A 22,462-nucleotide genomic window follows, 5' to 3' on the forward strand; every position below is an offset into this window, starting at 1 on the left:
CCAGGATTCACCGACGCTTCTGCGTGTTGGCAGGTCTGAGCGGCGACAAGTTCCGCTTCGATCCGAACGGGGACGGCCCGGCGCGCTACAACATCATCCACTTCAAGCAGCTGCGGCCCGGACACTTCAAGTGGGTGCGCGTCGGAGAGTACAAGGAAGGAGAGCTGCGCCTCAACATGTCAGGTGAGCCAGCCGAGCAGCGTCGAGAAGTAGTCGTTCAGTACCTGTATTCCCATTTCCGTCTAGATCACATCTTTAGCTTCTTTATCCCTTCAACTGAGGCGACAGCCGCCGCAAAGGCCTCCCGTGGTAAGGAAATCGTTCAAGTGAGCGAGCTCCCCTGCAACGTACCAGCTAGCAGGTGCAAGGCACGAGAAAATACTCTACGAATCGAAGAGCATACTCCACGCCCATGTTTTGGTTTGGGCAATCGATCGGCAGAGGTGAAACTAAAAATACACGAGAAAATATTCTGCGCTAGTAACGGATTGAGATGCGAAATAAAAGCCTGCAAATGCTACGCACTGATTACCACAATAAACAGCTTTTCATCTTATGCAACATTACATTAATAGTTCTGCCGTTATGCACAATGGAAAAAAACAATCACACTCAAAACACCTTCCTTTATTCCTGGTCGTGTTTTTTAAGTAATGGGCACCTAATCATGGGAGAAGTTGTGGGAAGGAAGGTTTATAAATGGAACAGGGTTTCACAAATTACTAAAATTTTATTCGGATTTAAAAAACCACATGGGGTCTTTCTCCGACGTAACTCTTGGGAAACAAAATTAACATGCAAAAATAAAGCGAATTGTGGAGGACTTTTTTTTGACATTGTTAGGAAGAGTGAAAGAAGAACAGATCAGAATTCCTCAATCTGCGCAACTTACATTTTCAAACAAACAAGAGAAATAACCCAGTGAACTCCACCTTCAAGAATCGCAAAGAACCAGATGAATGCGAGCTGCTTAGAGGACGGTCTCTGAGATATGAAACTAACAATATGAAACTAACACCTGATGCTATAGCAAAAAAGGGCACATACAAGGGGTATCAGGAAGCAAGAACAGAACATTGTTAAAAATCGAAAAATGAATATATGTTAACGAAACTTACTTGATACGTGCCAAAATACATCATCGCCGCTGAGATCAGTGTACTATTGAAGCCAGGGTACCAGATTTTGTATATCCTGATCGTGTACAGTCCACTTTATCACAGTCTCCATGGACCCCTCGTAGTTCGAAAAGAGCTGTCCACAGAAGGACTCTTTCATTTTAGCGAAAAGTTAGCGAAACATTGGTAATCCGAGGGTGGCAGGTCAAGGTAGTTCAGTAGCTGAGTCACAATGTCCCATCCAAAAGACCAGATCAGATCATGACTTATAGGGTCTGGCGTTGTCAGAGAAGAGTGGTACACCACGAGTCAGCACTCCCTTTATTCGTCTCTGATTCTCTTTCCCAACTTCTGTAGGGTCTTACGATGTGCAGATGATTTGATGGTGGTCCCTTTGGCCATGAAATCGACCAGCAAGAGCCCTTTCCGATCCCAAAACGCGGACGCCATAATTTCCCTTTCTGAAGACTGAACTTGAAATTTTTTGGAGGATGGGGAATGGGTACGGTGCCACTGCAGAGACTCTTTTTTTATTCAGAAGTATAGTGGCACACCACATTTTGTCCCCAGTGACAACTGAGTCTACAAAGAACTCTTCCTCAGTTTGAAAGCGCTTAAAAAATTGAAGTGCACCCGACGCTGAGTCAACATTTTTGGCACCCGCTGTGCACACAGTTTCTTAAACCCAAGTCTTTCTGACATGATTTCACCCAGGACACTTCGTGAAACGTGCGGAAAACTTTGTTTCATGGAGTCAAGAATCACACGACGATTATCGCGAACTTTTTCTTAAACCTGCTGTACAAGCTCTTCCTAAATGGCAGATGGTCTCCCACATATTTCTTCGTCGTGGGTGTTGGTACGGCCGTAGTTAAGCAATGTAACCCACATGGTTACATTTTGACGATTCATTATCTCGGGTCCGTAGGTTTCCACACGCTGACGTTGGATACTGGCCGCCGATTCTATACGCAAAGTGAGGAACTGATAGGCTGAATGGATTCCACACCTGCTGTAGGTGGAGCAAACAGAGGGCACACTGGATGTCGTGTTATGCTGCTGCGACCACATTTTGTAAATGAGGCGCTCGGTGGCTTCCTTCGACCGTTACGAACCCCTCTACACGTCACAGGTGCCAACTCCGAAGAAAATTCCCTATGTCATACACAGCCCTTGTATTCTTACTTTTTGTGCATCTTCAAACAGCACAGTCAGCACGGGGCGACAGCCAGGTAGCGAATGATAAACAGCACGGCACGGCTCCCAGGAAACGAAAGATAAGAATACTACGAATACCAGTAAGCCCACACTCCGTTGGAGGGGAGGCAGCAATACTGGCAGCCAGTGCGACGATCATAAATGTGCCTCGAAGCATGAGAACAAAGGGTAACCCAGCAACAATTTTCCTGACGTGGCATGCAGCCACGTATAAACAGTTTACTAGGTTGCTACCGAGTTTGAATAGTCTTTATTGGAGGACGTAGCACGCACAGTCTCTAGAAGGGGAGGCAATACACAGGTTTGGTCGAAAAGAAATACTGTTGAAATGGAGCAAAATTTCTCATGTTTCATTGGAACAGAGAAGCAGGATTCCTGTTGATATCCATGCTGAGTAGGTACTTACTACATCTCCAATGAACACTTGAGGGCTAAGGCAGAGTTGCTTTCGCGTTTCAGCAATTAACTTCTGGAAACCTCAACTGCAGAATACAACGAGCAGTCCTTGGGAAACACTGTAGACTACAGCCCAACTCACCTTTATCTGTCACAATTGCTCAGTAAACACGAGATTCTCGGAATCCACAACTTCGCGTGAAAACCTTTCGGCCACCACTCAACAGTCAGCATTGACCACTTTTTCTGCGAAAATAAACTACAACCGAACTGCTAAAGAATCACAAAGCGATTTCTGCCAGCCATGTCACACGAGTTTCTGTTGATCCTTACATTTAAACTCATACACTATTGCATATTATTACTTTTTTCATGAAATCTATATTTAATTTTACGCGATAAAGACAAGCACATGTTAATACATCTGCGTTCTGGAAAGTAACATTCAGCCACGCTCAACAATAAAAAATGTTTTTCCATATTATGTGAATCCTGATTGAGCAGCTATCTTTCCTGCGCTGTTACTAGCATTCAGTTTTATTTTATCTATGTCATTAGTAGGCTGTTGTACGATCTATTGGCGGTATAATTTTCTTTTCAATCGATATACACTACAAACATATAACACAAATATGAATGGATTTGATCGTTTCAATAAAGGTGTGTTTACATATTACTTCGCTCAAAACAAAATGCCAGTGAATGAAGAAATAAAACAAGGGATGAACTATAACATTCACTAACTTTGGGTATCCAGGCACGTGTTTTATCACCAGCTCACCTGGCCTGACATTTTGTAAAACTATTATCTTTCCTATTTTTGTTTTGTTTCTTACATCATATGACTAGCGAGGTAGTGAGAGCATGCTTTCATTGGTCTGTCATAGCAGCGGAAAGGTCTCGTTGGTCCGTCACATGACGGAACTCTTGCTCAAAGGATTAGTTCTACGCACACACGACACTTACATCATAAGATAAAGAATGAAAGCGCTTATTGCTGTCGAGACGACTTCATCCATGTCGAAAACGTAACAAATGATACATTTCTGTTTCTGAAAATGGTGGCGAACCAGGCAGAGAAAGCATTTTGTGTGTTAGAATTTGCCTGTTGCAAGTCGGTAGTGAGTGTGCACTTAGCTTTATATGCTAAGTTTTATCGGATGTGTCAGAAAGGACAGTGGGATGTGTGAGGGACATTCATCCCTCGAGTGAACGCAATCTGAGCATCCCTCGGCCAACACTGTGGAAAATCCATCGATTAAGAATGAAGCCATACAAAATGCAGTTCCTGTAAGCCAAAAGCCATGACAACATATTGCACCGCATTGATATGCAGAACTATTTTGAAAATTAGGATTTCACAAGCAAATTAATGTTCAGTGACGAAGCCACATTTCATCGTTTTGGAAATGTCAACCGATACAACACGTGTACAAGGGGGACGAAGAGCCCACAAGCAACTGTCGAATACGTCTGCGATTCCAAGAAAGTTAACATACCCTGTGCCGTGTCCAAGTACACAATCTACCGACCAGACTTCTTCATTGAGAGAACTGTCGATGGTATAACCCATCTCGACATATTGCACTTGTGGCTCATGACACAGCCTGAGACTGATAGCAGGAATTTCCTTTTGACGAAAAGTGGCACCCCTCCACGTTTGCACAGCTGTGTACTAGATTTCCTCAATGAGACGCTGCCACATCGTTAGGTAGGCCGTGTTTCGGCCGCTGACCTAGAGCTACCCGAGCGGCCACTTCGGTCTTCAGACTTGACGTTGTGCGGAATTAGTGTTTAATTTAGGGGCGACTAGACAGTTCAACAAGAACAACAAACAACAGGCTTAGCAACTTCCTGACAGATTAAAACTGTGTGCCGGACCGAGACTCGAACTCAGGACCTTTGCCTTTCGCAGGCAAGTGCTCTACCAACTGAGCAACCCAAGCACGACAGTTTCATATCATCGCACACTCCGCTGCAGAGTGAAAATCTCATTCTGGAAACATCCCCCAGGCTGTGGCTAAGCCATGTCTCCGCACTATCCTTTCTTCCAGGAGTGATAGTTCTGCAAGGTTCGCAGAAGAGCTTCTGTGAAGTTTGGAAAGTAGGAGACGAGGTACTGGCAGAATTGAAGCTGTGAGGACATGGTCGTGAGTCGTGCTTGGGTAGCTCAGTTGGTAGAACACTTTTCCGCGACGGGCAAAGGTCCCGAGTTCGAGTCTCGGTCCGGCACACAGTTTTAATCTGTCAGGAAGTTTCGTATCAGCGCACACTCCACTGCAGAGTGAAAATCTCATTCTGGAAACAGGCTTAGCGTTGCCACAACTTAACAAATAGCGTCTCGTCCCCTAATGTTACATCAATGCCCGTTCCCAACTGGCCATGTTTGATTGGCTAATGCAGATGGATGCCTTCAATAACTGCTTACACAACATTACTGGTTTACATAATTTATTAATAACAGTTCACTGAAAGACAAGTCTTAAACATTTCATAGAAAGGCTGGATAAATAACCGTTCCTTTGATTAATCGGGTATTAAATTCACAGCCAATACAGTACAAAACATCACTTCCAAATAAAAACTTACAGAATCGTAATGGTAGAAAGGTACCTTACAAACTTCAAAATACAGTTTCATTTAACAAGCAGATATAAAAAAAACATATCCAATACGCAGAGTTAGCATATCTGTCAAATTCTATTATTTATAACCCGCTGAACTACAGCGCAGAACTGACAATTTCAAATCTGTACGATGAGTAATCCTGATAACAGAAAATTATGTTCACAAGTAAGAAATATAATAACTTTATGACAACGCCCATCCGGCATTGGCCACACTTTTACACAATTGTAAATTTCGTTGAAAAGTGACAGTTACCGCTCAATCGCCACACAGTTAAGTCAACTAACACCGCAGAAGTCACTGAAGGTTAATACACATACCGTATTCCACTGCTTTCTTCTCAAATCTCACGACATCCTCATTGCGAGCGAGCATGCTACAGCACAGCGTGTTCAGGTTGGGCCCACGCTGTCTCGTTTACCTGCCGTGGCGAAACACCCACAAAACCGACATCGGCCACAGCTCGCCGTAAATTGCGTCCGTACAGTTGCAGAGCCCACGGCTTATCGTTCCACAGCAGCGTTGAATTCCCAAGTGTTTCGGCTTCACCATCAGTACATTACCACTGAGTGCCAAAATTGTTAATGCACAATTCGGACCATCCGGACCCCAACACTGTGCCGTTCTGTCCTTCTCGCTCGGTACTCTCCAACCCTCCTCTCCTCGTCGCCAGAGGGCCACTCGCCGCCCCAGTGTCTCTGGCGAGGCCAATATCGACCTTAACACTCGCGGTCGGAACACAATCGTGCCGAAAACCGGAACAACGTACTGCGAATTTTTCTTGTGGGTTTACGTAAAGGGGGGGGGGGGGGGGCGCTTGCGTTCCACCTCTACCAAAGAACCTTGAAAACTTGCGACACAGCACTGCAACAGCTGTTTTTATCGGAACTCCTGATATGATGGGCTGGGTGTGGGCAGACTTGGACTACCGATTAGATGTGTGCTGTTTGACGAAGGTGGTAATATAGAACATCTATAAACATTTAAAACCACATTGGTAGCTTGTCTTACACATATAGTATCATTTGTTACACTGTTCTTGGCCATTCATCTGGATCGAAATTTTTAGACGTTTCATGGACTTTAGACAAAGGCTATTTTTCTCAACGCCCGATCCTTCGCGAAATTAAAACCACAGTGAAAGTCCGGTAAAGTTTTGCACAGATCTGTTGTCCAGCGTCCCTACCCTGCCCGTGTGTCCGCAGCTCGTGGTCTCACGGTCGCGTTCTTGCTTCCCGAGCACGGGGTCCCGGGTTCGATTCCCGGCGGGGTCAGGGATTTTCACCTGCCTCGAGATGACTGGGTGTTTGTGTTGTCATCATCACTTCATCATCACTGGGAAAGTGGCGAGTTTGGACTGAGCGAAGGTTGGGAATTTGTACGGGCGCTGATAACCGCGCAGTTGAGCGCCCCACAAACCAAACATCATCATCACCTGCCCGTGTCTCGCGTCGTGTCTCACTTTTCATTTATGAACGCACAGTGAGCATGTACATATGCCTAGAAAGCAGTGTCTCCCACCAAGAATGTTGTCCTGCTGCTGAGGCGGTTCGGCTGATTTCAGGCAGCCCGCATAATGTAACTGTCATGCATTTCCTTCCTCATGGCATTTCTCGGCCGCTTACTGCAGGCGCAACAAAGGTACTCTAGCGTTTTCAGTGGGAAATTTTTGGCTGCCAACTATACAGCCCGGACTCGGCTCCCACCGATTTTCATCTCTTCACTCACATGAACCTCTGGCTATGAGGGCAGCGTTTTGGAACAGACAACGAGCTGCAGACCAATGTAGGGAACTGACGGAGATAACAGGCAGCTGCCTTCTAAGACGAGGGTATTGGATAGTCGGTACCACGTTGCGAAAAATGTTGCAACAGCGATTATGTAGAGAAGAAGCTGGAAGGTATAGCTAGATGTTGCAAATAAAACGCTAATTTTCATTGCGTTTGCCAATTCGCGACCGGCCTTTGGTTGAAAAAGAGTACTCCTCATACTTACTATGTGTTACATCTGCCCCAACAAAGTCCAATTGTATTCCTTGATAACCGGAGTTTTTCTGCCGCCACAGAGATCCAGTTCAAGCTGGGACACCCGCAGCCGCCGGAGTCGGTGTGCTCGCTGCCGTGCGAGAGCGGCCAGGCCAAGAAGTACGTGGAGGGCGAGAGCTGCTGCTGGCACTGCTTCAACTGCACGCAGTACCAGGTGAGTGGCAGGCACTCCGTCTGGTCGACCCGCCCGCGTTCTCACACTGATAGCTGCAGTGCTCCGTTTTCCACCCGGAATCAGTAAGTTGGGTTATTGCTTTTACTTATTCTGTAATAACTGGCAGTTTTCAAGCACTTCGACTGTACTTTGGACAACATAGCAGAGCGTTTCAAAAGACAACGTGCCCATCACTGAGTCTCCAACACTGAGCTCATATGAGTAAAACACTGAAACCAATAACAACGCATGTTTGGCGTTCATAAAATAAAATAAAACATATTTGACCATGGTTCCATGGTTGCTTCAAGTTAGTGCACTTTAAAGTTTCGTGCTGATTTGTATTATTTACTTAAGTTTGAAACTTAAGTCCGCGAAGAGTCTCTTTGAACTGTGACTATAAATTTAATCCAATGCTTATACGTTTAGCCCTACTATCGCTTGAAGTAATAGTTATCTAGAAGCAATGGCTTATTTCTTTAAAAAAAAGAAACTCTTAACATTAACATAAACTTAATGACTGAAAATTACGCTCTAATTTTGGGATGCATGCTGTGATAATAAACAAATGTAATATTCTCGATCCACCTGTTCCCTGTGCATCTTCTGGGAATGTAGCATCGTAATTAGCTAGTGTGCCCAAGGAACCACTGTATATGCGCAGCTGTTGAGTGACCCATAACCACATTCCAGTGATCACACTCTCTTCCCTCATTTCTAAAGATATGACTTGAATTTGAACATCTACGATCACCAACCTCTAGCTGTCACGTCAACGAAGTACTAAATACTTATAACTATGCACCTTAATTAAAATTGAAAAAAACACTGTCAAATAAATCTTGTTTCATTGTCTTTTGTTTGCACATTAAGACCATAGTCATAATTCTTTTCATGAATGAATATTTCTAGCACTTCCAGCACGTAGAGTTTCCCTCCTTTCTTTTCCATGTGCATCTATTCTAATGCGTCTTTTATTCTCTAGAAGAAATGACCTAATTCCTACATAATGTTGTCTACTGCTGACATGAGATCGCATAGGTGCATGCGATCTTTAAACGATAGACTAAGCAGGACCTTAAGAATTCTTAAGGTTGCTTACTTACAAGAATTCCCTTGTTATAGGTACTAAACTGCCTGACAAAAATAAGTGACCTGTCCTGAAGGAGATGAGGAAATGAAATGAAACTTCAAGCCTGAGAGGTAGTTGATGATATTGCCGTGATTACAAAAGCGGGAATCAAACTTACAGCAGCCCACTTATCTGTCTGATGTTGGACCCCTTCTGGCCTGGATGCATGCATTAATTCGGTTGGAAAGGGTGTCATCCTTTCCTAAAGCTAGCTGGCCGACAATTGTTGCAACTTACCCGTCATGTCCTGGTTACAGGCTTTGGGACGGATTTGAGGTCCGGGTTGTTCACTCACGTATTTTGTAAGAGACTTACCTCGGGTATCTTGCAGGACACAGGAGTACCACAACATCACGCAGAGTGTTCAAAGAGATTTCGGGATTGCAGCCGGTCGTCCTAAACATCATTTCACGATATTTCGGCTGGGCAACTGCCAGCCAATTTCAGGTGAGCCGAACGAGGAACAGTACTCGTTTGAAACTTCGTGGCAGATTAAAACTGTCTACCGGGCCGAGACTCGAACTCGGGACCTTTGCCTTTTGCAGGCAAGTGCTCTGCCAACTGAGCTACCCAAGCACGACACACACCCCGTCTTCACATCTTCACTTCTGCCATTACCTCGTCTCCTACCTTCCAAACTTTACAGAAGCTCTCATGTGAACCTTGCAGAACTAGCACTCCTGAAAGAAAGGATATTGCGGAGACATGGCTTAGCCACAGCCTGGGGAATGTTTCCAGAATGAGATTTTCACTCTGCAGCGGAGTGTGCGCTGATATGGAAATTCCTGGCAGATTAAAACTGTGTGCCAGGCTGAGACTCGAACTGGGGACCTTTGCCTTTCGCGGGCAAGTGCTCTACCAACTGAGCTACCAAAGCACGACTCACACCCCGTCCTCACAGCATCACTTCTGCCAGTACCTCGTCTCCTACCTTCCAAACAAACAAACAAGGAGACGAGGTACTGGCAGAAGTGAAGCTGTGAGGACGTGGTGTGAGAAGTGCTTGGGTAGCTCAGTTGGTAGAGCACTTTCCCGCGAAAGGCAAAGGTCCCGAGTTCGAGTCTCGGCCCGGCACACAGTTTTAATCTGCCAGGAAGTTTCGTATCAGCGCACACTCCGCTGCAGAGTGAAAATCTCATTCCAGTACTCGTGTGGCTCACCTGAAGATGGCTGGCAGTTGTCCAGCCGAAATATAGTGGAATGTCTGGCCGGAGTGACCGAGCAGTTCTAGGGGCTACAGTCTGGAACCGCGTGACCGCTCCGGTCGCAGGTTCAAATCCTGCCTCGGGCATGGATGTGTGTGATGTCCTTAGGTTAGTAAGGTTTAAGTAGTTCTAAGTTCTAGGGGACTGATGACCTCAGAAGTTAAGTCCTATACTGCTCAGAGCCACTTGAACCATATCGACGACCGGCTGCTATCTCGAAATCTCTTTGAACAGTTGATTCCCCGGGAAAATTTTAAATTTTACATCACACGAAGTGTTCATAGAGACTCTTGCCACTTGTGGATGAACATTATCATGTTGGAAACTGGCACCACAACAATAACATCGCTTGAAATGCAACACTTGAGGATGCAGGATGTCACTGACGGACCGTTGTACCATCAGAATACCCTCAGTCTCTACCAGCCACTACCTGAAGTCCACCCGACGGCTTTGTATTTCATGACTCCAGGCGGACCACCACTCTGCTTTTCAGTAACATTGGAAGAATGGGACTTACACTACCACCCCCACCCCCCTTCCTCCCACTCCTTTTCCCTCCCCCCAGACGCCCAGGTCATCCGCATACTAGTCGACAATGTCATTCGAGGCAGAGCAGAACCGAAATTCATAGCTCAATACAATGCGACGCTATTGATCCGCATCACGTGCATTCCCATTAGGTACCACTCCAAACCCAGCCGTCTGTGTTGTCGTGCTAACGGCAGCCTGCGCATGGGATAGTTAACTCCCTAGTCTAGTTGCTGTTAGTCTCTGGTCAGTGGTGCGATATGACACAGAACATCCCAGGGACTTCATCACTTGTTTTCAGATGACGGACGCAGATGGTAAGGGTTTACGTTGGATTTGGCGGACGATACGGCGATCTTCCCTTGTGGTCGCCAGAAGTGGTCGCCCGAAACCTTGACAACGAGTATGCCTGCCCTCACACTACCGTGTCATCAAATATCGGGACACTATCAAATTTTAATGCTTACCTTGAGGTTTTCAATGGAATTAGCCGCGCTTAGCACTGAAATGAATCTTTGCCCGACCGTGACTCGGACTAGGATCTCCCACATAGCATGAGCGGTCGCCTCAACGGCCTCGGTTATCTGAGCACACTTCCCACCCGACCCAAATTCCTAGTCTCTTACATTTGAATGCTCCATAAATCTGGATATTGCACGATTCGAGAAGCCGGCGAAATAGAGACGCACGAAGTCTGTCAGGTACTCATAAGGCTGTCTCACACTAGTAAACAGCATCTCCGTGTCCTTCACAGTGTTCATTCAACACGTGATGCTGCTCACTTTTCTGATATACCCTATCAGACCTGCTAACAAAAGTAAACACGAACAACACTAATGCGCTATGGTGTCCGTTCTACCAGTCACAGAGAACTGCAACTCTAATCATTCCCATACCCGCCGTTGATGCGTACGTGTTCGAAGTCACATTGACACGCGTCCACGTCTTCTGAGTGCTGGACTTTTTGTCAGGTAGTGTAAAGTGACGTTTTTCGGGTATGGTCCATCATCAGACTATCAGAAAGAAACTTGATAAAAATTGTCGTATCAGACGGTAACTCTACCAACATCAATGCCCGCAACTCTTCCATAAAGACTTTTTGGTTTTTTTTTAAGTAGATTCTATTTTTTTAGCGATTTGAAGCAGTTTATGGGTGTGCCCTTTTCCCTGCTGATTTCGTAATTCCTCAATCCGCAGACACCCTTGTGTTGCAGGAAATAAGCCACTTTTCGAAATGAGAACATTCGAACCATCGACGTTAATTATTTTTTGTACTATTATTGGCCAGTTTCGACTACGATTTCGTCATGAAACAATAACTGTCGTACCTGAAAATAGATGGCCGCGCCCTCCAGCCTTCAACATCTGGCTGGAAAACATAAAACCTCTGACAAGTGGCCTGCTGGTGCTTGTTCCGATACATGTTTTCGGCATGACTGCATGTCGTAAGTTTTATATTTGCCGTCGATATGCTGGTGGCTGGACAATATGGTGGTCTCTCCTCATGCGCGACAATTACAAAATGGTTCAAATGTCTCTGAGCACTATGGGACTTAACATCTGAGGTCATCAGTCCCCTAGAACTTAGAACTACTTAAATCTAAGGACATCACACACATCCATGCCCGAGGCAGGATTCGAACCTGCGACCGTAGCAGCAGCGCGGTTCCAGACTGAAGTGCTTAGAACCGCTCGGCCACACCGGCCGGCGCGACAATTACCATTTGATTGTTGTATCATAGCCGAAATGTACCAGTAGTTGTTAATGAACAATAAGTATAATTACAGTCGATGGCGGAAATGTCATTTCAGCTTTTTTTTTCAATTGTGGTACCTGCCAGATGAGAAGAAAGCAACTTTCATTAATTTATTTTCTCGTTGACAGTGTTGTGAATGCAGTAGGACAGATACGCAGTAATGTAAGTAATGATACAAGACAGGAAGAAACAAATACTCGTAGGAGAGTATTGTTTTCAGGCGTCGAACTAATCTGGACCGCTCATGGTATGCTGCTACGTTGATCTTTCCGTTTTCAACACTATCAAACAAGTCTGGCCAGTTATGTACCTCCTTCGATAACGACGTCATCATCTAACTGCAGTAGTAGTACTGGCGACACGACGAGGAAAAAGAGTTTGTTTTTTATTTATTTGTAAACACCGGTTTTGGCCATAATTTCAGGCGTCTGCACTGTAAACGCTTCCTACACGAACGCAGGTGTGCGGCAACGCGAGGCCCCGCGTTTACGGGCGACCGTAAAGCGGGTGCGGACAATGCACTGCTGGGACGGTCCCGCCCCGCGCAGCACCAGCCACCACCAGCTCCCATTGTCCGCAGGCGGGGCCGCGCCGTGCTGGGAGAGCAACAGGTGTCAGATTTAGCCACTCCGCGCCCGCCGCCGCAGCAGGTGGCGCCTCAGCTGTCGATCCCCCTACGCGGCGAGCATTGACAGACACCGCGGTCCACGACCGTGTCGCAAATCCTGTAGGCACCCCGAAGGCGTTGCAAAGCAGCTTTGCGGGCATTAGCTCCGAGATTCACTCAGACACGTATCTAGGTTTCGGTGGGTCGCAGTTTGTTACAGTCTCTTCCCCTCGCGGCGTTTCATCTTGCTTGCCTGCCGCTTCCGCTAACAAATGACACTCAGTAAAGACGATAACATGCCGTGTGGCCTCAGCATTTGAGTCGATCCTACTTGCAAGTGTTGGTTCTGAGCACTATGCGACTTAACTTCTGAGGTCATCAATTTCAGAGCAATTGGTGAAGAACCTTTGGAGATTTAAGCATTTGAACAAATTCGCATTTTCATGTATATAAATAAAAATGTAAATGTTCGTTTGCGTATTCAAATACAGAGTTATGTAAACAGACAGAATACGTTGTTGTTGTAGGCAACGCCTATATAAGACAACAAGTGTCTGGCGCAGTTGTTAGATCGCTTACTGCTGTTACAGCGGCATGTTATCAAGATTTAAGTGAGTTTGGACGTGGTGTTATAGGCGGCATACGAGCGATGATGTGGCACATCATCTCCGAAGTAGCGATCGAGTTGAGATTTTCCCGCACGACCAATTCACGAAGGTACCGTGAATATCAGGAATCTGGTGAAAAGCCAAATCTCCGACATCGCTGCGGCCGGAGAAAGATCGTCCAAGAACGCGACCAACGACGACTGAAGAGAATCTTTCAACGCGACAAAAGTGCAACCGTTCAGCAAATTGCTCCAGATTTCAATGCTCGGCCATCAGTGTCAGCGTGCGAACCATTCAACGAATCATCATCTATATGGGCTTTCGGATCGGAAGGTCAACTCGTGTACCCTTGATGACTGTACGACACAAAGCTTTACGCCCCGCCTGTGCCCGCCACCACCGACATTGGACAGTTGATGATTGGAAACATGTTTCCTCATCTGACGTGTCTCGTTTCAAATTGTATCGAGCAGATGGACGTGTGCCATTATGGAGACAACCTCATTAATCCATGGACCCTGCATGTCAGCAGGGGACTGTTCAAGCTGGTGGAGGCTCTGTAATGGTGTGGGGCGTATGTAGCTGGGACCTCTTATATGTGTAGATACGATTCTGTCTGGTGACACGTACGTAAGCATTCTGTCTGATCACCTGCTTCCATTCATGTCATTGTCCACTCCGACGGACTTGGGCAATTCCAGCAGGACAATGCGACATCCCACACCTCCAGAAATGCTACAGAATGGCTCCAGGAACACTCTTCCAAGTTTAAACACTTCCACTGGCTGCGAAACTTCCCAGCTGCGAACATTATCGAACATATCTGGGCTGCTCAGCAACGTGCTCTTACGGATTTATGGACAACCCTGCAGGATTAATGGTGTCAGTTCCCTCCACCACTACTTCAGACATTAGTTGAGCACATGCCACGTCGTGTTGCGGCACTTCTGCGTGGTTGCGGGGCGCTACACGATATTTGGCAGGTGTACCAGTTTCTTTTGCTCTTCAGTGTATTTACAGAGATTTCTTGAAATCACCTGCTTTGAAGAGGACGTTTCCATTGTCGTGGTTGTTGTGCCAGACAGAGGTTGTCACCCATAAGTAGATTAGAGGTGCACTCAGGTTATTTCTTCCTCTATGAGCTACAGGGTTTGAATCTTGTCTGTTCAGCACTTCGCACCTTCGTCCTTAATTATTTGCCGGTTGTATTCCAATCTCTGTCTTTCTCTGCAGTTTTTACTCTCTATAGCGCCCTCTAGTACCATCGAAGCTACTCCCTGATTTCTTAACATATAACCTATCATCCTATCCCTTTCTCCTTGCCAGTGTTTTTCACATATTCCTTTCCTCTCCGATTCTGCGCAGAACCTCCTCATTCCTTATCTTATCAGTCCACCTAGTTTTCAACATTGTTCTGTAGCATCACATCTCAAATGCTTCGATTCTCCTGGTTCGGTTTTCTCATAGACCATGTTTCACTAGCATATAATACTGTGCTTCAAACGAACATTCTCAGAAATTTCTTCCTTTAATTAAGGCCTGTGTTTGATACTAGTAGACTTCTCTTGGTCAGGAATGCCCTCTTTTCCAGTGCTATCTGCTTTATATGTCCTCCTTGCTCTGTCCATCGTGGGTTATTTTGCTACCTAGGTACCAGAATTCCTTGACTTCCTCTACCTTGTGTTTCCCAATTCTGATGTTAAGTTTCTCTGTGTTCTCGTTTCTGCCATTTGTCATTACTTTCGTCTTTCTTCGATATATTCTCAATCCGTATGCTGTACTTGTTCCACTGTTCATTGATTCAACAGTTCCTGTAATTCTTCTACACCTGACTGAGGATAGGAATTCATCAGCAAATCTTACCATTGATATCGTATCGCCCTGAATTTTAATTCCACTCTTGAACCCTTCTTGTATTTCCTTCGTTGTTTCTTCGATCTATAGATGGTATGGGCGAAAGACTACATCCTTATCGTACATCCTTTTTAATCCGAATACTCCGTTCATTGTCTTCCTGTCTTATTGTTCTCTCTTGATTCCTGTACATATTGTACATTACCCCTCTTTCCCTATATCTTACCACTGTTTCTCTTGGAATTGCGGACATCTTCCTCCAGTTTACATTGTTGAACCCTTTTACTGGGTCGACAAATCCTATGATCATGTCTTGACTTTCCTTCAGTCTTGCTCCCACTATGAATCGTAACTTCAAAACTGCCTCTCTGGCGGCTTTACCTTTCCTAAGCCTGATGATCATCATCCAAGAGATCCTCAGTTTTCTTTTCCATTCTTCTGTACATTATACTTGTCAGCAAGTTGTATGCATGAGCTGCTAAGCTGACTGTGCTATAATTCTCGCACTTGTTGGCTCTTGCTACCTTCGGAATTTTGTGGAAGTTGTTTTTCCGATAGTCTGATGGTATGTCGCTAGTTTCACACATTCTACACACCAACGTGAATAGCCGTTTGGTTGCCACTTCCCCCAATGGTTTTTGTAAGTTGCATGTACAAGAAAAGAACATACAAGCTGAAAATTCGGCATAGAATTAACAATATGTGTATATTCAGACCACTGATGATGCTAGAAAAAACCATTTGGTCTGAATTTAAAAAATCCATTGTAAAGTGAATCATACTGATAAAATAATTAACTAAATGAATTATTTTTCTCTTTCACGGCACCCACAATCTTCCACCAAGTTAACCTGTTTAGTGTTATGTAGAGTTCCCAACTTGTAATGTACTTTGTGACGTCTGTGGTAAAATTATATTTGTGTGTGTGTGTGTGTGTGTGTGTTTGTGTGTGTGTATGTGTGTGAGCGCTTGCGGCTACAGATACACAGGAGCCAGAGACGTTGATAAGCAGCAAAGAAGTATAACGTTTGTGAATTGTATCTTTAGCTCCACGTTGTACTTCTTTGCTGTCAATCAGCATCTCTGGCGTCTGTGTATCTGTGTTCGCAGCCGCAGTGGCGCGGTCTTCGAGTTTAAAAGGACAGAGCTAGTGCTGGTGCTTTATCCATACCTTCGCTCTTCCTATTAATTACGTCCACCTGATAGCCTCCTTCCTCTCTCATCGCCCTTCCTATGTTACCAAATACAACACCAATTCCTACACCTTCTACCCCCCCGCCGGTGTGCCCCAGAGTTCCATCCCGCCCCCCTCTTCTCTACCTTCTCTATACGGCAGACATTCTATCACTCCAACCCCCATCCACCTCCTCCAATATGCCGATGACACCGCCTTCCCTGCCGTCGCCCCCACCCTTCAATGCTCCCAACACCTCCTCCAATCCCATCTTGACCAGTTCACCTCTTGGTGCAACCAATGGCTACTCAAGGTCAATCCTTCCAAAACCATAGGCAACACCACCCCTTCCTTCCATCTCCTGGATTTCTATCTTACCACCTATGGCCGCCCCATTGACCTCACCCCCACCCTCAAGTACCTTAGTGTCACCCTCGACTGCCGCCTTTCCTGGACCCTCCATCTCTGGACAGTCCAAGCCAAGGCACAAATCCGTCTCTGTCTCCTCAAACTCCGCTCTGGCTGACCTTAGGGGCTGGACCCCTCCACAATCCTCCACACTTATAAGTCCCTCATTTGCCCCATCCTTTGTTATGCCCACCCTGCCTGGATATCCGCCCCTCCCACCTACTATAAGTCCCATCAAATCCTTGAACGCCATACGCTCTGCCTCACCTATTGCATCCATCTCCCGTCCCCCAAGCAGATCCTTTATGACCTTATTCCTTTCCGACACCTTCTCCTTTTCCTCAAATTGATATGGCTCCTTTACATCTCCCGCAAGCTTGATCCTCCCCACCTGCTTGTCTCTCCCATCCCAACCCGTTGCCACACCTGTACTCCTGTGCCCCACATGCTCCCCATCTTTACACTCTCCACACCCTTGCCCGAGGTGGCTTCCACCAACTCTCCCTTCCTGATGATGTCCTCATTCCTTCCATATACCCCTCCTATCAGGTCTAATCCTCCCTTTCTTTTCCTTCCCCCTTCCTCCAGGGCTCCCTCTCTCCTTCCCACCTTCCTTTCTGCCTCCTCCCTCCTCTCTCCCAGTTCTCCCACTTCCCCCCCCCCTCACCGGGCTTTGATACCCGACACTGCCCTCTCCCTTCCCCTCTCCCTTCCTCTCACCCTTCCTTTCTCTCATTGGCTTCTTCCCCCCCCCCCCCTCCTTCCCCCCTGGCCGTCTCCTGCACCCAGTGGCTGCCCTCCCCTCATCTCCTCAGTGTGTTCAGTGCGCCAAAGATCATCACCAATGTGCTACAGTGTTCCCTTCGTGCCGGCCGCGGTGGTCTAGCGGTTCTGGCGCTGCAGTCCGGAACCGCGGGACTGCTATGGTCGCAGGTTCGAATCCTGCCTTGGGCATGGGTGTGTGTGATGTCCTTAGGTTAGTTAGGTTTAAGTAGTTCTAAGTTCTAGGGGACTTATGACCTAAGATGTTGAGTCCCATAGTGCTCAGAGCCATTTGAACCATTTGTTCCCTTCGTCAGTGCGTCAGTGTTCTTCTTCAGTGTGTTCCGTCGTTCGCATGTGAAACTGTTTATCTACGTCTGTGTGCACTGCTGAACTTATTTGTATAACCAGTGCCTTTCACGAACGCCATCGTGTCATTTCTTATGTATGTCTCCTGTTTTTACCAATCATGTGTGTCCGTTTTACTGTCTCCATGTTTATTGTCTGTTTTTCTGTGGCCGAAGAGCGGCGTCGATAGGCCGCTGCCGGCCTACCTTTTGTAAGGTATTAAAATAATAACAAAGAAAAAAAAGCTGGTGCTTTAGTCTTTCGGCTCGCTCTGAACGTGGTTGAACAATTTACAGCCGAAATATTAGAAGAAGGAGCTGAATTTATGCGGCTGCACACACGTAATTAAATGGAGCATTCACTGAGCAGTGAAAACATCGAGATGCGCAACCAACATGCAATTTCTCAATGAGTCAACCAGTGCGTAATCTTTCCTTGTATACAGACTGTAGATCTACGTTATTCCTACCTGCTTCGTTCGTTAACGCTATCCCATTAATCATTTGTATAGCTAAGTTCTATGTTTGCTTCGTAACAGTTTGACATGTTTTGCTTGCCGTCTTCATGTTGTTGCAACTTTGATGTCCAGTCGTACGCTTAGTGACATCAGGTTCGCAATTAATTACAAAATTTTCGTGTGACGAGCATCACCTAAAAGAAACGAATAGTTAGTTATTCATATGGAAACTTTTGTAATATCACTTCAGCTTGTTTACCTTCTAAGTAAATACGCATACTCTAGATATTAACAAAGTTGATTATTCGTATGACTTATGCTCAACCTGATACAAACATTTCAGCTTCCATTATCTGTGCTCATGTAGTCATTGTTCCTAGGAACGTGTCAAATACAATAACGAAAATAACAATAACGATGATTTAATGCAAATGCTGCTGAGCAATTAGTGGAAAGACACTATCCGCAGAATACTTGCTTCCATAGGTTACTGCGTGTCGAACCGTGGTGCAGCAAAACAAACACAGAACAAAAATTAGCGCCGGACTAGCTTTTGTACCCCTGCCATTGTACAGGCTACGAAAAACTGATGTCCCACGCTTCGCTGTAATCGACAAAGTAAACGCGGATTAATTGACTTCAATGAAACGCGCTGAAAGCGTTGGATGTACCAGTTCCCCTTACTGCCTGGTTGTTTTTGACGTATTTGACGACTATTATTAGCGCGCATGTGACAATAATTGAGACGCAAATTAAAATGTGTCACTCTTTTCCGTTTACTCGTATTAGATGCAGGCTGAAGGGGTAATGTCCGAAATCCTTTCTTATATTTGGGTGCGGGGGGAGTGGTCTGATGGGATTCTATAACGACTTCCTCTCCCGCGCCACCATCTCAAAGTATCACTTAAACTTAGCAACTTCAAATATTTGTTGGCTAAATATGCCTTTCTGCCTTCCCCTGCAGTTTTTACTCTCCATAGCTCCATCTAGTACAACGGAAGTTATTCCCCGATGTCTTGGCATCTGTCCTGTTATCCTGTCCCTTTCTCTGGTTTGTTTTTTCGACATATTTCTTTCCGGGTTAATTCTGCAGAGAACCGCCTCATTTCCAGTGTTACCAGTTCACTTATTTTTCACATGTTTCCTTAACTCCGTATCTCAAGCATTTCGATCCGTCTCATATACGGTTGTCCCACAGTCTACGATACGCTTCTGTACAATGCTATGTTCATGAGGCACAAATTCAGAAATACGTTCCTGTAACTAAGATCGAGTTTTGAAATGAATAGACTTCTTTTGGGGAGGAACACCTTCTCTGCATGTGCTAGGCTGCTCCTGACCACCTTACTTACCTCGTCCTTTATGAATTATTTTGCTTCTAAGTTAGCAAACGTTTCGTGTACTAAGTGGTCCCCAATTTTGATGGTAAGTTTATTACTAATTTCATTTCTCGTAACACCGTCTCCCTCCTTAAAGAGAGGGTCAATTTTTTTTAGACCCCATCATTTTCCCATATTGCGGCTAATGTTAGAAATTCGGTTCAGTGGTGCCTGCAAGCTACCTCTGTAATGTTGCAGAAGTAGGGCACTCTACGACATCACACTCTTGCTGGGGGACACTTCAAACAGCAAGGTGTCACAACAAGCAAAAAAAAAAAAAAAAAAAAAGGCCAGAGCTCAGGAGGTCATTTGCGGTGTGCGGTGTACGGTGCGTTAATCGTGCCACATTGGCACCAAATGTCACCAAAATTCTGCCTAACGCCACTAGGCCTCAAGAGGTGACGAAGGGCGTCGATGAAACCACCCCTTCCCTTGAGACGCTCATTTACACACATTCTACAATTGAAAACGACAATCTGCAGAGAGATGTGCGACAGGACGACGTTCTTAACAACCTTTGCCACTGCTCACACCTTCTAGACTATTCAATCCTTCTCTGAGGACATAGTAGGGCTTCAAGCCCATTGAACATGATCTGTCCCTTTCGAGGTGTAGTGCGACTGCAATATTTTCTCAGATATACAGGGTGGAACTACTAGGGGGAGTTAAGCCCTTTCGACGAAATTTGAAAGTGGCCTGATATAGCAAAGAGTATATACGCTTTTCCAGCCCTCCTGTATCGCACCAACATTCATACGTGGGTGAATAAAATGGCAAAGGGCCCCTCTAAGATCGTCCAGTTTAACAACACCCTCGGTGCCACGCGTACATCTTCGGTTATCACTTTAAAGATGGGCCTATATAGTGACAGCTCATAACCGAATCTAGGTGCCTCCGGGCACACAACCGCTCCCAAACCCATCAGGTTCTGTATGGCCACAAACAGACGCCAGTGCAGCAGCGTAGCGCTACTCAGCTCTAGAAGGTCGAGTTGTGGCGTGCCCACAGCTGCCTAGAAGTACGTCATGGGTTGTCTCTGCACATGTACATTTTTAAAGTGCTAAACAGAGGTGTGCAAGTGGCATTGAGTGATCGATCGAGTGGTGTTGTCGAACTGGGGGGAGGGGAGGGGAATGGTATTAGAGAGACCTGTTGCCTTTTCATTTACGCACGTGTCAATTTCGTTATCCCCCTCACTAAAAGGACGCGAAATAGGCAAGCTGAAAGAAAGCAGACATTTTTGCTCTCGCCACAGTTCCATTCAGCGAGTACATGCATTGCCACACACAAAACTCAAATTTTTACATATTTTAAGACTATTTGTAAATGCTTTACCATTTTATTACACTGCCTGACAATAACGTTAAGAACCCTGAAAACATGATCAGATGTGAATGTAATTTCGTACATCTACATACTATTGTCGTGAATGTAAATGATTAGAGTTGCAAATTCTCGATGATATGTGGAGCGGCCACTGTAGTGCATTAGTGTTGTTCATGTTTACTGTTGTTACCAGGCATGCCTGGGTATACATTGATCGCCAGAACATTATGACCACCTACCTTACAGCCGATATGTACACCTCTAGCTGCGGCGCCTGCAGCTCGAGGTCTCGCGGTTGCGTCATCGCTTCCCGAGCACGGGGCCCCGGGTTCGATTCCCGGGGGGTCAGGGATTTTCACCCTCCTCGAGATGACTGGGTGTTTGTGTTGTCCTCATCATTTCATCATGATTCATGAAAATGGCTAGATTGGGCTGAGAAAAGGTTGGGAATTTGTACGGGCGCTGATAACCGCGCAGTTGAGCGCTTCAAAAACCAAACATCATCATCTAGCAGCGGCGATGCGTCGTGGCAGGGAAACAATGAGGTCGCTGGACGGAGTTGGAATTACATCTGCACGCACAAGTCACCTAATTCCTGTAATTTCCGGGGAGAGGGGCGGTGAGCTCTGACACCACATTCAATCACGTCCTAGATGTGTTCGATCGGGTTCAGATCTTGCAAGTTGGAGGACCAGAACATCAACTGGAACTCGCCACTGTGTTCCTTGAACCACTTCATCACACTGCTGGCCTCGTGAGATGGCGCATTACCTTGTTGAAAAATGACACTACCATCGGGAAACTTGATCCATGGCCTCCGACCAGTGTACAATAGTCCTTGGCTGTCATGGTGCATTGCACGAGCTCCACTGGAGCCATGCATGACTGCGTGAATGTTCCCCACAGCCTAATAGAGCTGCCTCCAGCTTTTCTCTGATGCGCAGTACAGGTGTCAAGCTCTTCCCCCTGGAAGACGACGGATTCGCGCCCTCCCATCAGCATCGTGAAGGTATCGGGATTCATTGTACCATGCAATGCTCTGTCACTGCGCCAGCGTCCAGTGCCGATGGTCATGTGACCATTTCGCTCGTAGTTGCTGGTGTCGTGGAGTTAACATTCGCACATGCACAGGGCATCGGCTGCGGAGGCCCATCGTTAGGAGTGCTCGGTGCATTGTGTGTTCAGACACACTTGTGCTCAGTCCAGCATTAAAGTCTGATGTTAGTTTCACCACAGTCCACAGTTCGCCACCTGTGCTGTTTTACCAGTCTGCCGAGCCTGCAACGTGTGACATCTGTAATGAGGGGTGGCCGCCCAACCTCACGTCGTCCGGACGTGGTTTCACCTCGGCTTCG

General features: G+C 46.0%; 1 protein-coding gene across 1 annotated transcript in view; it reads left to right on the forward strand.

The window, feature by feature from the left end:
- The window catches only part of LOC126176735 (metabotropic glutamate receptor 4-like), an 848,202-nt gene that overhangs the window by 717,093 nt on the left and 108,647 nt on the right, over positions 1-22,462 (forward strand). Inside the window, exons 7-8 of the mRNA XM_049923904.1 lie at positions 34-183; positions 7,426-7,559. Of these exons, the coding sequence (XP_049779861.1) occupies positions 34-183; positions 7,426-7,559 (284 nt within the window). The remainder of the gene's footprint in view (positions 1-33; positions 184-7,425; positions 7,560-22,462) is intronic.

Source organism: Schistocerca cancellata, chromosome 3 (genome assembly GCF_023864275.1).
Source record: "Schistocerca cancellata isolate TAMUIC-IGC-003103 chromosome 3, iqSchCanc2.1, whole genome shotgun sequence".
NCBI classification, from domain to species: Eukaryota; Metazoa; Arthropoda; class Insecta; order Orthoptera; family Acrididae; genus Schistocerca; species Schistocerca cancellata.